At 43.4% G+C, this 18,371-nt stretch overlaps 1 protein-coding gene across 1 annotated transcript; it reads left to right on the top strand.

The window, feature by feature from the left end:
• Positions 1-2,022: 2,022 nt before the first annotated feature.
• On the top strand, positions 2,023-17,859 carry has2 (hyaluronan synthase 2). The gene is made up of 4 exons (XM_079275648.1): positions 2,023-2,693; positions 11,218-11,844; positions 14,025-14,126; positions 14,233-17,859. Exons 2-4 carry the CDS (start codon positions 11,218-11,220, stop codon positions 15,160-15,162), a joined length of 1,659 nt encoding a protein of 552 aa, XP_079131774.1. The 5' UTR covers positions 2,023-2,693; the 3' UTR covers positions 15,163-17,859.
• Positions 17,860-18,371: the final 512 nt, after the last annotated feature.

Genomic DNA, 18,371 nt, shown 5'->3' on the forward strand with positions numbered 1-18,371 from the left:
AGTCTCAGGCTGCCATGCTAAGGCCTCAGATTGACAGTGTGACATGTGTTGTGAACATATAGGCCCACAGCTAACTATACCTCCCAGAATAATTGCTCAATATATTCCCAAATGCTCCGCTGCTGTTTCCTGCCTGTAGACTCTACAGTGTAGAGTCTCACAGTCGTAGACATAGAACACATAGAATGTGTCAATTTCCATATAGACGCTCCACAATGGGTGTGTGGTGCAGTCTGTTGATTTTGATGGAGATTGTATTGTCAAACGACACTTTTCATTCTTAGCACCCAGTGTGTGATGGCTATTGTTAAACATCGGCATTGACAGCATGTTGCCCTTTGCTCCCATCAGCCTTTGCGTTTTTTTCTAAATTGAAATGTCCTGTTGATACTCAAAGGAACAGGAAAAGAAAAGGCTCATTATTCAGCTCAGGAAGAGGCACCTAGCTTTCGCTAAAAGGTAACCTAAGTAGAAATAAACGTACTACTACTACTTCAACTGAGGCCCAATAAAACATTTTGCCACGAATGCGATTTAAATAACAGCACAACAACATACATATGGAAACATGACTTCATTCAAAAATGTTCAGAAAAGTACCTTTGAGCACTCATTGAGGCCCTTACTTTGAAAGTGTCCTGTTATGCCAGTGGCATCTCTGTTCTACACTGTGTTAGCTCTTCACACTCTCTTCTTTAGGTCTCTGCACATTAAGGTGTATTTCCTTGTTTAAATAAATACTTGAGTAAATGAGCTTGTACAAAAGAAAAAACAAAAAAAAGCAGAGAGTGGAGGACCCATTCGGCTACAAACAATGTGTGGCCCCTGTGACAATAATGCCGCTCACTGGCGGGTACAGTCAGGAGTCAGTCACTGGAGCTTAGAAACTGTGTTTTCACAGCACCATACATAAACAATGCAGGTCTGCGGGGGGTTCGCTACCACAGGCCCCATTTTCTATCCATTCATCACTTGGGCTCGTTTATGCTCACGTACCGAAATGTGATGTTTTACAGCAACGAGTTGTATTAACACTGCACAAAATTACCATTTTTTCGAAGCAGACTTTACAATCTGTACAAGAACATCAATTCAGATTAAATAAATGTGATTCAGAAATCATCATCATTAGATTCACAAAGTGACCATGTTGAATCCTTTGACACTGTTTCCCTGAAGGCTGGAGGAGCTTTCCAGAGCTTGAATGTGGGTTTCTTACTAGATGCATTGTACTAGAAATCCTAACTGAAGTTTTTCATGTTCATCAGAAGAGTCCCTGATGATTTTTTTTTTGTCTCCTGGTGGTAGTGACATGAGTCCTGATTTTGGTTGGATCTTCCCTTCAGATCGCCTTTTTCAGAGGAGCCACTGTACTCTTCAGAGCCCGGACTCTGGGTTCTGTATTGCACAGCACTGCCTGCTGGTCAAAGACGTGAACTGCACGCTGGTGAATCAATGAAATGATTGAAATTCCAGAACATCCGAGCTCCAGCTTTACACGTGCATATACAGTGTGTGCGCTTCATACACAGAGGACCGTTTGGTTTCTTATTCCGCTTCCAGCTGTTCTCTCAGTGTGAAGCCACCAGTTGAATATTTCTCATCATGTCTTTGTCAATGTCAGGCGATTAACACTGGCTCAATTACTACTAAACTGTGTAGCATACTTGTAGTGGTGTACTTAGTTTTCACACTATTGTATAGGGGTAATTAAAGAAACAACTTTCTTTAACTGTCTTTAACTTTCTGGTCTCAGGTTTGAATGGGGGTTTGGACAGCCAGTGACTCTCTCTCTCTCTCTCTCTCTCTCTCTCTCTCTCTCTCTCTCTCTCTCTCTCTCTCTCTCTCTCTCTCTCTCTCTCTCTCTCTCTCTCTCTCTCTCTCTCTCTCTCTCTCTTCTCCTCTCCGTCGCTCCTCCTTACACCACCCCCCAAACCATCCCCTCTTATTAAAACAACACGCCAATCGGTTGTAGCCCGGTAAAAGGTTCTGGGAGCCGAAGCAGCCATAAAGGAGGCTCCACACACAGCTGCCTGGAAGGAATTGGACAGCAGCGGCAGAGAGACTTCTGGCCACTTCTCTGCGCTCTGTGGAACCTGGATGCTTGAGGAAACTATAGAAGTACTTACCTACACGCCCCCGAAGACAGCAAATACACCAATTATCTTGAAAAATAGTCATTGCTGGAAACCTTCTTTTTTTTAAAATTCAGAGTATGAGTTGGTGGCGTTTTTTTTAACTTGTACAAACTTTTGAAATACAAATGAAACTGTCAGAAGTTGATGGAGAAAACATATTTATCATTTTTGCGTAGTCTACTCGTTATTTATACTTTTTTAAATGAATGATGCCAAAGTTGACTGGCATAATGTTTGTACACCCAAGAAGCATGCGGTGTGTAGTTGATGACTGCAGACAGACTGTTAGAAACTAGTGAGGACGAGCAGTCTTGGATTTCTTTTTTTTTTTCGAGCATCCCGCTAAGCAAACTTAGAGGAACGTGCGTGAACATTTCTTTTTACTTTTTTTTTCTTCTTATCATTAATGAGGATCAATGTCTGCGGATTCATGAGACTCATTACTGCACAAGTGTCCTCTGAAACTTTGTCAAGACTTTTTCTGCGGCACCAGAGCTGCCGGAGCTGACCGCATCCTTCCTCAAGGACGAACGAGTGGACGACAGCTGCTTCAAGGTAGGTGGCCAGCGATCATTTGGTCTGGTGAGCCCGCAGCTTACTGACACACAGAAGCCTGTAATAATCAACTGCATTCAAGTTATGATTTTGGACATGGTGATGTTGTTGTATAGCATGCTAGCTGTTACTAGTATTTTTTTTCCCATAACGGTCATGCGTAAAACGCGGATGCCATCCAGGTTTGAAGTTGAAAAACTTTTTTTTCCTTCACAGATGTTAGCTACTGTATTAATATAGTATTACATTGACACCAAGAAAAAAACGTGTCTCAAAAGTTTAATTTGTCCTAAATGGCACGAACATCTGCCTTCCTCTTTGCTCAGCGGTGCCAGCTGTGGAAATGTGCGAAACATATCCGCGGGGATTAGTTTTCTAATCATTCAGAACTTCATGGTTTTTGCTGAGCCAGCCAGCTTCAGTCTGAGAATGAAACGAATTGAGAATGTCGCAACCTGTTCGTCATTCCTTGAGGTCTACCAGCCAATCGGAAGGCTGCATTTGGAGACGTTCAGAGTGCCTCTTGGTTTGAGCGCGGAATTTGATGACAATTGTGAATTACACACATGTGAATCATCAAGAATGGCCCTCACGTTTTGGCTAAAAAAAAATCATGTTCTCTGAGCAGTGTTGTAGTGGTGACCGACATTTACCTCGCTGAAATGTTCATGCAGCCCTTCTGAGCTTCAGACTGACATGGTGTTAGAGATCATATAGACGCATGCCTACGTGACGGAAAGGAGGTGCCACCTAAACACTGGTTGCTGGGACCCGCCGACATACTCTCTTCCTCCATCCGCCTACACTCCAGGAATGCCCATCTGTGAGCTGGGTGTCTAAGCGTTCTTGACATTGATCCAGGATGTACAGTACAGAGTTTCTTCCTATTGGCCTGAGTCGTCTTTTGATTATGCATTCTTGTTCTCACGCTGTGCATGCTGTAACCATGGTGATATCCACCTGAAAGGGGTGATGAAGCATTTAGTCCACTGTCAGTATTAATATATCAATGTAAGAAGTCCATGTGCCCCCCTATTGCGTAGGAACTTCAACTTTCTGGCTTTTCCAACAGTATCTGAAACAAGACAGAGTTTATCCACCACATCTTTCTCACGTTAGCTGCTGTTCTGCGGTGCATTGTTTAGAAATGTGCCCAGCATCACTACATCAGGAGACACTTTCACAGTAGCTGCCGCACTAATCAGTATTAGTTTAAAATGCATGTGCAGATTTGAAAATGATAGCTTCAGGGCACAAGTTCTTTGTGTAATCAGTGCATCTGTGGACCCTCCGTCAATGCACACATGTCTAATACCAACATACCGTCTCAGCCCTCCGGGGAGAACCTCTGCCGAGCATTTGGCTCAGTGTGCTACAGCGAGGAAGACAGTCCGTCTCTGGTGCCTGTTCGTGGAACACTGAGCACATAAACAGAGATTTAATTCTCACATGCAGCAATGTGGGTAGTCCATGAAGGCTGCCTGCTAATAGCTGGGGATGGCAAAAGAGGAAGACAAGTAACTCTTTTTTTTGCACTCTTCAGTTCACTGTAGACTCATCATTGCAACAGGATGTTCTTCCACACAGCGCACCGAGCAGTTTACTGTACTTGACAGAGGATGCCGTTCCATGGCTGGTCTCCATTAGCGCTCACAACAAGTCCCATGTGCCATTACTGCTCACAGCATGGGTCCTTCAGCATGCAGGGCCTTGGGGCTGCCGAGGTACAGCTACTGAAGTTAGGATAGAGTGTGCATCCCCTTCCAAACACACACAATACCAACACAACCACCTACCTCATTTATTCTGCATTAATGCCACAGCGTGTTCCAGGCTCCCTTGGTGAAGTAGCAGTGAAGCCAGTAAAAGTGAAAATTTGGATGTGAGCGAGGTTGCTGAGTTTGATTCCCACTACCTCATACTGAGTCACAGGGTCTCACGGGGGGGGGGGGCTGATTCCAATGCTAATGTATAGGTCAAGGAGTTGCAGTAAAGTAACCCAGGAGCTGTTGAAAGTGAGCTGTGTTGAGTAGTTGGAGGGCAGGCACAGTTGGCTCCTGGACACTTCCATTTTTGATGTTTTTGATGATTTTACTGATAGAATATCTTGCGAATTCTTGTTAAAAACCCAGATGACAGAAGGTCAGACATCTTCAACCTAGATCACAGTCACATCCTTGCTTTCTTCCAGACTAGCTATGGGCTTCTGCCTCTTATGTTATCGCTAAGCTGTAATTAACTATGATAATAGGAAGTGCTAGAATATGACTATCTACCATATAGGGAGCAAGCCAGTTATTTTAGAGCACAGTTGATAAGGGTCTGTAGACAGATAGTGCAGAAAGTGTTGGATCAATGGATGACATGAGACAGGCTGGATGCATAAACGATTTGAAACTTTTTATGGCAGACATTTCAGCGTGATTTAATACAGTGAAGGGCTAACAAAACACTTTAGCTGTCTATGTAAGAATGCACTATAGAGGAAAGAGAACCAACGAAATAACCCGACAGAGGAGTGGCTGTAGAGGGAGCCATTCTCAGCTGAGTCACATCTGTAATTCGGCTGGAAATCTTGGGGCTTGCCACAGTGGCGTTATTCCAGTGCCTCAGCTGGCAGTGACCTGATCCAAGTCCCCCCCGCCGTGCCCCCTCCCCCATCCCTTCTTCTGGTGTCTGCATCCCTCCCTTCCTCTATCCCTAACTCACTTCCTTCCAAGCCACTTACTCTTTTTTTTTCTGACTGAATACTGCAGTCGATGAGTTAAAGGGAGAAGAACAAGCCAACAATACCTAACAGCATAGTTTAGCTTTGACATTGGGAACGGATTAACCACAGCGTTTCCATAAAATAATGAATTTCACCTTCACTTTTAAGTCAAATGAAACGACAATGAGGTAAAACAACTGTTGAGGTAAAACAATGAGATGGAGAGGAACACAAAACAGTCCACTCGGATGTTGTAACCTTTGTCCACTCGATTCTAGAAGCGTACCGAATGTGAGAAAACAAAGAGACAGGGAGAGTAGAAGTCAACTCCCAGGTTATGTTGTAACGTTGTACCTTTGCCAGTTGTGGCCCTCTCCACCTGATTCCAATCATGCAAGGAGCACTGCAGTGTAGCGCTGAGGGGGGCGTTTCTGTTTAGCTGTGGTTATAAAGACAACTCTCTCACAACAACGGCACACTGGGACCGCATGGGGGAGGTTTATGAGAGGCAGAAGGAAGAGGAGGAGAAAGGGGAGGAGTGAGGAGGGCCGGCCACATCCGAGCCGCGCCTTATGAAAACCACTTTCATTCATACTGGAGTCTGAAACAATACAGGCTGTTTCACAGCAGCAATATAAGATACATACAGCTACACCACCGTTGTTGATTATATATCCATTTATTCATTTTACTGCATATATATATTACATTTTTCCCATCTAATACAGCCTTCATACTGTTATTTGCGACTCATTTCACTAATATCTGATTATTTTCCATAAACCATACATGAAAATAACTAATTTCTCGTATCTCATATATAGTGATGTAGTTTCGAGTCGGCCTTGAGTGTGTTGAGTGTGTCTCGCCTGAAAAGTCAGCAGCCAGTTTTTCCCAGCCGCTCCGTCTCCTCGGCCTCATCGTCTGCTTGGAACATGTCAGCCTTTTCCTGCATCCTGTTACAACTGTCACGAGGGCCATCTCAACATTTAATGCTTTTAAAATATGCATCCTGGCCTCTTCCAGCCCTGCCCAGCTCTCACGCACACACGCGCACAAAAACGCACACACACACACACACATACATTTTTTGTTGGCAGCGCATCATGCGTTTGAGATTGCAAAGGTGTGTATGACTTCAGCAGGTTTTCAAATGCTTTCTTGCTGATAGCATAGACTTTACCCAATATTTCTTCAATGGATCAACACTAGGAAACTTTTATAAATAGCATTAATATAATGTATTATTACGGCCTCTTTATTAGCTTCATAGGGATAATGACATTGTCATAACATTGTTTGTTATATTAAAGCCATTTCTCAGTATTATTCATGTAGCCACAGGTGTGAGCTTGGCTCACTCTTCAGAGCAACATTAAAGTTTTATATGAACAGCACTCATCTGGCCACAGCGGCTGATTTATGAATGTTGCACTTCTAATCAGCGACTGCTGAGTCACAATAATATAAAGATGTAAGCTTTATATTTTCTCAGCCCCTTACAGAGCAGCAGGCTGTCTTTTTTGGCACTGCTTCAGATTTATACTGCCTGTGCAGAGAATACAGTAATGACCTGCGCACAGATTCACATACAGATTCACATACATACATGGTAGTTACTTGAAGACACACACACACACATAGAGTATGGCAAGCCTTGTTATATTTTATGTTCCATCACAGGCCTTGGACGCGTGACCCTGCTGACAGGGATTCCACTGCTCTCCTGTGAGTTTAATCAAACCATCTCTTCCTCTTTGCAGCACACACACCCACACACACACACACACACACACACACACCCACACACACACACGCACTTGTACGCACACTGGCTACACTCGCGACGAAGGTCAAAACTCCAGCAGCACTTTGTAGTATCTTGAACAACTTTATTGTTTAACTATAAAGTTGTCTATCAGACTTTTTCCCTTCTCCATTCACCCTGTAAGTAGATGAAGTTGTGCCAGAAACCCCCACTCTGCTCACACACACACACACGCACACATGGCCTGCGTTCAGCACCTATATGGCGAGAGTTAATGGCATTCACATATACCCAGACAAGCCACATATATATATATCTGACATCTATCCACTCATATAACATAAATAAGGGTCACTACAGCATATGGTGATTTTCATGTCCACAATAAATCACTTAATTATACTAAAGAAAAACTTAAATGGGTCACAGAGTTCCCCATGTACACACAAGCAACACGAATGCTTCATCTGATACTCAACTCAATGTCAGTGACACACAATTACACATGAACATTTTAAAGATTAAGACAGATGGATACCTTATACACATGAAGAATGTTGTATTCTAACAGGCTAAAGGGGATTCATTTCAGATAATTGCATGGCATTGAGAAGGGCTTTCTGCATTGTTAGCCAAGCTAGCAGCGTGGCTCTGTGGATGGTAATGTAATTCTATTGGCCGATATCTCCACAACTTTGGTCCAGACAGGGTTGTATGCTCGGTTCATAACTCAAATGATTAAAACTGATTACGTTTTTTTATTTCTTTGTCTCTACAGTGATACAGCAACAGCGAGAAGTACAATTATAAATATCTAGTTCATGTTACAGTTGGAGGGTTCAGTGCCTTGCTCAATAGTGTCTACAGCCACTTACAGATCTTCCCAATTCGTCCAGGTATTCAAAGCAGTGAAAATAGTTTGAACATCAAGGCTGCTGCCACTAAAATAAGAACATCTCTGTATTGTTTTCACTGTTAAATCTCAGTTGGAAAAAGACGAACGTTTATTCAAACAGAGCCAAATTGAGTTTTCACCAGAAGATGAAGTGAGACAACTCATTCATTCATTCATCAGTTCATCTCTCTGCTAACCCATCACCTCTGCATCCATGCGAGACTTCACATTTTCGTAAAGTTATCTCGGAGACAGAGCCAGTGGGAATCATACTCAAGAGACTGTTAATGACGTTAGAGTGACTCTGCTAAACCGAGGTCACCAGAGGGCTGGACACACACACACACACACACACACACACTCACACACACACACACACAGAGAGAAAGTGATGGGGTCCGATCACTTACATGTGGCAAGATACAAAAACAAACAAAAAGCTATAGGCTGATATCATCCACATGTGCTGTTGACACCTTCAACTCGCACACACAAACGTCATGTGCAGACATGCGTAGGTGCACGTACGCGCTACTCCTAAGTGACAACATCCACATGTGTCAATGATACCGTCACAGATACCCCTCGGATTAGAGCCTGTATGTCTCAGGGGCAGGGGCCAAGTTTGGACAACCCTCGCGACTGTTTTTTTAGTCTGCAGTTAATCTTCTTGCAGTCTGAGCTAATTGTTGGTCCTGACCTCTGCATTGGATCACAAGCCTGCAGAGAGTATGAGATGCTATCAAGAGCAAAAGCAGCAAGTGACCATTTCTGCGCTGTGTCTTTTATTTATTTTATTTTTTTGAAAAACTTCTGTTGGTCTGCAATGAGCAAAGAGCCGAAGCTTTACATCCCTAGATCATGACGTGAATCGAATGTCACAGTCTGCTTTCGAATAAAACCAATAACCAGAGTGAGCGATTCATGTCCGTAAAGGCCGGATTCTAAATGAACAAGCAGTCACAAAAGCAACAAATGCTGTGGGAAGATTGCATGTTCTTCATGTGTCTGCAGCGGTTTCCTCTAACTTCTCTAATTTCCAACCTTACAAGACATGCAGCTTAGGTGAAATAGAAACTGAAACAGCAACTTTAGGTGTAAATGTGTGTGTGGCAGTGTATCAAAAGATTTGTGATGACTTCCTGCCATAATAACCTTTTTTTCTTTTACAATATAATATATAATCCGAACATTCACAAACCATTAGATGCGTGTATTTTGCACATTTAGGTCAAAACATGTTTTCTCCGAAGTAGTGACTGTGTTCATTCAAAGTTGATGCAGGGAGATTTTGTTCTGCGCTACCTTATATAGTTGTAAAACATTATACAGTGCAGTACGTGCACAAACTAAAGGAGGTCGAAGGTGAAACACACTCTTAACGCAATTAAAAATGTGTATTTTTACAGCCCCCCCCCCCCCCTCTCTCTCTTCCCTGGTGTAATAAGCTTTTATAGGCGCATTTGGGTGTGTGTGTGTGTGTGTGTGTGTGTGTGTGTGTGTGTGTGTGTGTGTGTGTCAGGGGTCTTGTAAATGAGCGGCTGACGTTAAGAGCCTTGCCACGTGCCAGAGGAGGCCTGCTACACTGGCTGTGGCCTTCTCATCCAACCATCAGATGAACAAGGCATTCTGTCTGAGCCAAGGGGTGTGTGTGTGTGTGTGTGCGTATTCCTCTCTCCGCCTCTTGCAGTCTTTCTAGATGTCTTCCTCTACCCCTCTCCCCGTCTGCCTTTACAATTGTTCCTGTTTTCCACTCTCTATCTCTCTCTGTCTGTGGCTCCCCGCCCTCCCATCTGTCTGCTGCGTTTAGGTGCGGTGAGAAGAACTCTTCTCCGCTGTGCTCTTTGATGACTTTATTGCTCCTGCTCATTTACATGCTTTGCTTGTCTTGACTAAACTTACATGTGTAACTTACACGTCACCATATGCGATAATACACATTGTATATCTGTAAGGCCCCAAAGCTGGGGCACCAAAAACAGAGTTTAAATTCTTTCCAGTAAAATACAGCTCAAAGTGTCAAAATGATGTCCCAGAAGGGGGCGCCCCGCTGACTCAGTGGCTGAAGAGGAAAACCCCCTTTGATATGCAAAGCAAAAATGCAAGTCCTTCATAAGTATAAAAGCAATATAATGTCATACCCTCCATCTCTTCACTGTTCATCCACATCTCTGTATCTAGTCAGAGAAGTGATGCCCTTGTTGTACTTTCTATGGGGAGTCGCAGAGGGCAAGAAGCCCACGTGCAGCACTAGCAAAATCTGAAAAGCTCTTGTCTCCTTCTTCCCACGGAGATATAAACAGATGACATCACAGGGTGGTCCGCTCTGCGTTGAGCCGAGCTGAGCCACGCTGAGTGGGTCTCCGCTGCTCTGCCAAACAGATGGCGGTAGCAACACAATAAGGGCTGGAAACAAACTTCAGGATTCTGAGCAGAAGATCTTTGAGCAGCGCGGCTCACGTCGCTCAAGAGTTTAGATACACAAAAGCATGGAACGTTCTTCCGTGGGCCCCACATCAAAAAGCACACTGAGTGATCTGTCACGGTCTGGATCAGAGTTCGTTGCCTGAAAATCTTTTTTGTACCAGAAGAAAAATAACTGATCATAATAGTTTCTCCCGGGCATTTAGAGAGCACTCAGACGTTTGGCAATGGTGGTCGGCTTGATGCTTAATTAGGTCAAGAAATCTGACGGAGAGTCGGAACAAGCGGCTAGTCACAACTGTCTGGCATTTAGACAGGGATTTTGGGGAGGGGTAGAGGGAAGGAGAGAGGGATGGAGGGAGTAGATAAAGGAGGAGAAACTTTACTGCTTTCTCTACCTGGGTTTGTTATAATCAAACATAATCAAACACCTGTTTGGATGTGTGTTCCATAGAAAAGCTGTATTTGATCAAAGCTTAATAAATTCTGCTGATGGTATGGAAGTCAGTGTTTTCCATGTGTACTGCATAAATAAATCACTTTAAACATAAATGTTTCATTTTCCCTCTCTAAATCACGGAATGGACATTTGATGAAAGCAGGAAGTCACTTTCTTGTTGTATTTAAAAGGAATACAAATAGTTCGTCCCATGGCATTCGGCTTGCGATTGATAGTCATTTTTGTGCTACTTTGGGGCTAACCCTTTTCTCCGCATTCTGTCCCTAGATGAAGTGTCAGAGAGTCCTCACCTACCTGCGGATATTTGGCACCACCATGTTCGGCGTGTCCCTCCTGGTGGGCATCTCCACGGCCTACATCATGGGCTACCAGTTCTTCACCACGGCTCGCAATCACCTGTCCTTCGGCCTCTACGGCGCCATCTTGGTGGTCCACCTTGTTATCCAGAGCCTCTTTGCGCTCTTAGAACACCGAAACATGCGGCGGTCCTTAGAGACGCCGATCAAACTGAACAAGTCCTTGGCGTTGTGCATTGCGGCGTACCAAGAGGACCCGAACTACCTGAGGAAATGCCTGGTGTCGGTGAAGAGGCTGACGTACCCGGGGATCAAGGTGATCATGGTGATCGACGGGAACTCGGACGATGACTTGTACATGATGGATATCTTCAAAGAGATCATGGGATGGGACAAATCGGCCACGTACGTGTGGCGGAGTAACTTTCACAGCAGAGGGCCCGAGGAGACGGATGAGGCTTACGCCGAGAGCCTTCAGCAAGTCACCAGGACGGTCCTCAACAACAAGTGTGTGTGCATCATGCAGAAGTGGGGAGGGAAGAGAGAGGTCATGTACACAGCCTTCAAAGCACTGGGGCGAAGCATAGACTATGTGCAGGTAAGCCACTCAAATAGAAATGGATATCAATAGACAGCTTTTAATGAGAAGAATAATGGTGAAAGGGGAATAGTGGACATGAATAGATTGAATGTGAACGGTGCACAAAATATGGGCGAGACAAAAATTGGCGGGTGAAAGGATTGTAAATGGTGCAAACAATATATCACAGATAAAATATTCAGTGGTGTGCGTATTACTTTGTAGATGTAAGACAAGGACAGCTGACATCAGTGTGAGCTGAAAGGTAAGAGAGAGAGAAACTGAGGAAGAGATGGCTGGAGAGAGGGTGGGGGTGCGCTGCCAAACCAAACACGGGGTCCACAAAGGGTCTTTTGTGTTGCTTTCACTGTGGATGGCCGGTGGCTGTGTGCACGCATCGTGTCGTAAAGTGTAGCGCGAAGAGGGGCAGCAGTAGCTCATGTCTAAGTGTAATAACGGATCTGTTTCACAGAGCTGAGTGTTACATCATCTACATGAGGGATATTCAGAGCCAGGGCCCAAAATGGTGTAAAAAGAAAAAGGTTTCATTTGGTATGCGTCTATTTGCTTGGGCGAACAATCTCAAATAGCTTAACGTTTAACTTGAGTAAGACTATGTATGTTAATGATATTGACGCTTGAATGATATCTTTGGAAAAGACAGTTCCCAAGAGTGTTTGGATGGCTCATACAGTCTAATAATGCAAACACTGTGCGGGGATGTGGCTTAAAATATATAAGCGGGAGTCAAGCTTGGCAACACAAAACCTGATGAAGTACCAGGAAACCTGTTTCTATCCTGTACTCAGTAGATGTAAAAACTAACAACAGAGCAAACTATGTAACTTCCATAGTTTGTCCAAAACACAAAGAGTCACTTCATCATATTGTTCACGAATAGTCAGCTGGTGGAGTTTGAAGAATACTGAAGAGACTCATCATAACTTTAACAACATTAGAATGATTTTAATGAGTTTGCATTACAGAAAAGGGGACTTCAATCTTCAAAACCTTTCGATATGAAGCTGTGTAACAGCTGCAGCTGGACGCAGCCTGCCAGAAAACTGTTGTTACACAGCGCTGCAGTAATCATGCCAGTACTCTTCAACAAAGGAGGGACAGCGTTGCATGCCTTTGTACTGTCATCAGTCTCGGCCTGTAACAGATGTGTTTTGTTAATAGGTTGGTTTTCATCACCTGATTTCGTTAGAGAGGGAACCATTACCATTTATAGAAGAGAACGGAGAGAGATAAAACAGGATCTGAAAGATAGCAGTTACTCTTTGCTGCAGGGTTTTATCCACTGACCATATTGCTATTCTGACTTAAAGGGTAACTTCGGTATTTTTCACTTCGGAGGGATAACATTATTGGTCCAGTAACGCTGTAACCAACAGCTGCAAATTGAGCTTCCAGGGCATTTTTGCAGCTTCAATGTAACTTAAAATCCACTACAAGTGCTAATTCTTTGCCACAGACAGGCTCAGATTGTGTCTGGCAACATTATGAAAAGGACTACAGAGAAATAAAAATGTTTTGCCTTACCTTTCACTTTACGGACCGGTCCCGCTCAAGGAGAAGTATGAAATCTGATCATCAAGCAGCAACAGGTCCCACTCTTTACCGCGTTCTTCTTCTGTGGTACATAGGGTCACAGCAGCCACAGGAACACCACCAGTCTCCCGAGCTTTGAGGCCTCGCAGGAGCTGGGTCACCCTCCTCTGCCCGTTGCCCCTCTCTCGCTCTGCTCATCCGCTCTTAGGAGATCTTCGTCTGTTTACTCCGGCTCAAATAAAAACGGGCGGCCATCGAATTCAAAGACCTCATCCACATTGTCGAAATCATCGAAACCTTCAGCCATGACATTGAAAACATTTGAGATAACATTGAGCTACGCTTTCTGCAGTCCACCACAACAAACTCTGCCCAGTCGGCACTCACGTAACCTCGCAAGATTTCATAACGAGACTTTATCTTGAGCGAGACTCTTTCCAAAATGCCAGACACTTAACAAGCAGAGCCTTTAATTGGCTAAAAACAAGCACTTTTAGTTACATGGCTGCCGTCTACAGCCTCTATCTATTAAAGTCAGAGAAGGAAAAACTCTCCAAGCTGTGCGCCTCTTTACATGACAGAAACAGATGACCTTTGGCCTGAAAATGCAGCTAATTCACTGTTCAACTTTGGGTTTTACTCAGGTGTGTGACTCAGATACTATGTTGGACCCGGCATCATCGGTGGAGATGGTGAAGGTTCTTGAGGAAGACCCCATGGTGGGAGGCGTTGGAGGAGATGTACAGGTTGGTTACAAAACGACAATTTCTTATTCCTTGAAAGTGGCATGTCATAACATTTACATTGTTTTATGTTAAACCGCCAACTTTTTGCCAATCGATTCCTCCCTAGATCCTAAACAAATACGAGTCCTGGATCTCCTTCCTGAGCAGTGTGCGGTACTGGATGGCCTTCAACATTGAGCGGGCCTGCCAGTCCTACTTTGGTTGCGTGCAGTGCATCAGCGGGCCTTTAGGAATGTACCGGAACTCCCTCCTGCACGAGTTCATCGAGGACTGGTACAATCAGACTTTCATGGGATCCCACTGCAGCTTCGGGGATGACCGCCATCTCACGAACAGAGTTCTAAGCCTCGGGTACGCAACCAAATATACTGCTCGATCAAAGTGCCTCACCGAGACGCCGGTCACATACCTGCGGTGGCTCAATCAACAAACCCGGTGGAGTAAGTCATATTTCAGAGAGTGGCTATACAACTCCCTGTGGTTCCACAAGCACCATCTGTGGATGACTTATGAGGCTGTGATCACGGGCTTCTTCCCGTTCTTCCTCATCGCCACTGCGATCCAACTCTTTTACCAAGGAAGGCTCTGGAATATTTTATTGTTTCTGCTCATTGTGCAGGCGGTGGCGCTGATCAAGGCCTCGTTTGCCAGCTGCCTCAGAGGCAACATTGTCATGGTGTTCATGTCGTTCTACTCCGTACTGTACATGTCGAGCCTGTTGCCGGCCAAGATGTTCGCAATAGCAACAATCAACAAGTCTGGATGGGGGACCTCGGGGAGGAAAACGGTGGTGGTGAACTTCATTGGTCTGATTCCCATATCAGTTTGGTTCACTATCCTCTTCATCGGGATTATCTATACAGTGATCCAGCAGACTAGAAAGCCCTTTCCTGAATCTGAAAAGATTGTTCTGGTCATAGGGGCAGTCATCTATGCCAGTTACTGGGTCGTACTGTTGACTTTGTACACAGTGCTCATAAATAAGTGTGGGAAGAGGAAGAAGGACACACACTACGACATGGTGCTGGATGTATGACTTACAGAACTCTCTGTTATGGTTGTTTGCACTCACACCGTGTTGTTATGCAAATGTTTTTCAGATGCAGAGCAGCTCTGGAGGCAAAATTGGTTGAGTTCAATCAAAATGGGCAAAGAACCAGGGATTCGTTTTCAAACTTGAATGGCAAACATAAATGACAGCGGCTGCTTTTTTCTCTCTGTTCATTCGTGACAACAGCATTCATGATCTTGGAACAGCATGCTAGCTAATTAGCTTGTTTTTTAAAAAACATCTAGCGACGGTAAACCTTTCAGTTTGGCAAGATTAAATATCTTGCAGTTGGCAGAAAGAGTGAACGGCTTTGTAACATTAGCTACCTCTTACTCGTGTCAGTTTCACTGGGCTTCAGTCTAACATTTGCAACTCAGCCAAAGAAACTGTGGATTTTGTGTCTCCACCCATTGGGGTTTAACTTGACCGGTAAAAATATTTTACCTCCAAAGCATCGTTGTGTCTCCGAGAATTGTTTGTACATGCAGACTAGAAAAAGCTCTACTTATTGGCCCCCACCAAGGCAAGCCAAAGACCACCGCCACATATCTTCAAGTTCAAGTCAAACTAAAACCTCCAGTCTCCTCTGTCAATGATTACATTCTTAACTCTAAAAGGTGCTGAGATAGGCTACTGCCATCACTACTAATGTCATTGTAATCTGTGTGGAGATCATGAATAGGTGCAGAAAAATGCACAAGAAGTTCTGACGCATGTATTTACCGATGCCACAACTTCAAAGTTATTAGCTCTGAGGGCAACGCATTAGGGAGAGCTAAAGTATCAATTTACAAAAGAAAAGGGCTCTACAATAAAATGCTGGTCTCTCTTTCTTGTGTTGCACTCATGTCATGTGGGAAAGATACTTCCTTACAGTCTTCATGCATTATAAATGTGTTTATCTATTTCAATAATATATGTTTTTGTATCATTTAAGGCAATTTTGAATTCATATCAATTGTAGTGCACAGGTATTTCATGCAGAATTGACGTTACAATTCTTGATTTGTGGTTTAAAATCAAACACAGCACACGCTGCGGTGCATGTATGTTGAATGTGAAAAGGTACAAGGTCCAATTTAAATGTCTGGACACTTACAAGTCTTGTCGTTATTCCCATATGACCCGAATGCAGTATTTTCCTCAACGTTTACAAAGTGAAGAATCTCAAACTGATCCCTGATAGGTAGATATAATCTCCACCGAATCAGGTGACGAGGTGAACATGTGACCAGAAGAGAGACGGTGTATCATTGCTGCTGTGACTGTTTTATTTTTACAGAAACAATGACTTTTGTTTTTTTTTATATATAGATATGAATGATGGGTGTATGTTGCAAAATGGTTTTAACACTAATATTGTTGATGTATTTCTTTCTACCAAGTTGAATGAAAACCACCAAGTAGACACGGTGGCCACGTTCCAATCCAAAGGTTTAGTGATTCTTGCCTCCCATGTGTCCTTGCTCTCTTCTTCTCCTCACATATACTGTATGGAAGATAGGGTGGCTAGATCCCTCTGCTTCGTTGTATTCTGTTGAACAAGCTGCAAGGGAAGGAGCAAATGTGAGAGGAATACATGAATGCACCGAATAGGAGGAAAGAACTATCCGATGACAGGAATGTGAATAAGGGCACTTGATGGAAGAGCATTTTGGAACGAAAGTCCAGTGTTTGCTGTAGACCGGGAGCAGACATGACTTATGCACTTGTATGTCCCTCCCGTCGTCCAGCATGATGCTCGACGTAATCAAGATGAAATACCTCAGTGGTTCTCTTTGCATTGCATCAAGGCATTCGGATGACGTCCAAAGACTGATGCATTCTGAAGGTCTCAAGTAATTTATGATCTTTTTGTGATATTAGATATAAAAGTGTCCTTTTTTTTATAGACATTTCCTTATTAAGTCAAAGCTGGATTTCTCTGCCTTGTCAGCCCTTTGCTGTAGCCTTACTTTTTATTTCAATGCATTTTATATATAGACATTTCTATTCTATTTTTTTGCTTAGCTACCAAAGATTCTGTATTTTCACTCATGTTCTTTTTTTATGAAAAAGAACAAGAAAAAAAAAAGAATGGGAAAATGTATTTGTTGTGCTTTCAACTGTTCTGACAATGACTTGTGTATCTGACCAAACAATGTGAAATTATGAGCTTGGGGGGAGGGGGTTTGGCTGCAATAACAATAAAATGCAATTTGTAGAGATAAGTTATTGATTGAAGTGATGAACCTGTATTTTTGTACTTACCAACATATTTATGTGAGATCATTCTGTGGTTTCTAGGGTTCTGCAATTAGTACGATGTCTTCTATAATACATGTAAAACCCCTACGGTTCCATTTGTCTGCACTGCAAAAACAGTCAAAACATTTAGAACATATTTTATATTAGTTAATTGCTAGGCTACATGGCGTCTTACTGTGTTCAGCTCCTAATACAACAAACACTAAAGCCAAAGCAGACGGAAAACTTTCATCCAAAACATTTGCACAAAAATTGCATGATCTGCAAATTTTGTGTTTTGAAGTTGTGAGGTGAAAAACTGAGTGACATTTTAATAGACCTATAAGGAGGAGTTTTATACCGAGGTTGAACGAATGAGAAACAATTGAACCATGAGGTTGTTTTCATGCCAGACTAGTCATGGACAGTGTTATCGTAAAGCACTTTTTTTGTGTTGTGCCAAATAAAAACAACTTTTGTTTTAATTTGCTGGTGTTTGGAGTTTTTGTATCTCATTCTTCAATCATCTCTTTGATGGATCTTGGGATGCACTGGGACACATCGTCAGTGATGTAACCTGGGGTCATTGGGTGTTTGTGGTCTTTCCAGTCAGACAACCTCACCCAGGCGACCCCACCAGATTTGACCAGTATCCCAGTAGCGCTTACACTCTGAGGCTCGCTTCGATTGATCCAAAGCCATCGAGAGCATCTTTCCACTGCCTCACTGGCACTCCTGATTGCTTTTGTTTTCATACCCTCTGTCATTCCCAGGATGCTAAACACTTGCCACCCCTGGCAGCAACACTCCTCCACCAGGTCTTCATACTTGGAGCCCTTTCTCTCATTGGCTTCCTACAATACAAAGCAGCATTTGTACATATTGTAGCTTTATGGCCTTTACTGTAATTGTATCCTCTGTCATTGGCTTTCTGTTGCTTTGAGTTTCTTCAGTTGGTTGCTGTTGTC

Source organism: Melanostigma gelatinosum (genome assembly GCF_949748355.1).
Source record: "Melanostigma gelatinosum genome assembly, chromosome: 9".
Taxonomy (NCBI): domain Eukaryota; kingdom Metazoa; phylum Chordata; class Actinopteri; order Perciformes; family Zoarcidae; genus Melanostigma; species Melanostigma gelatinosum.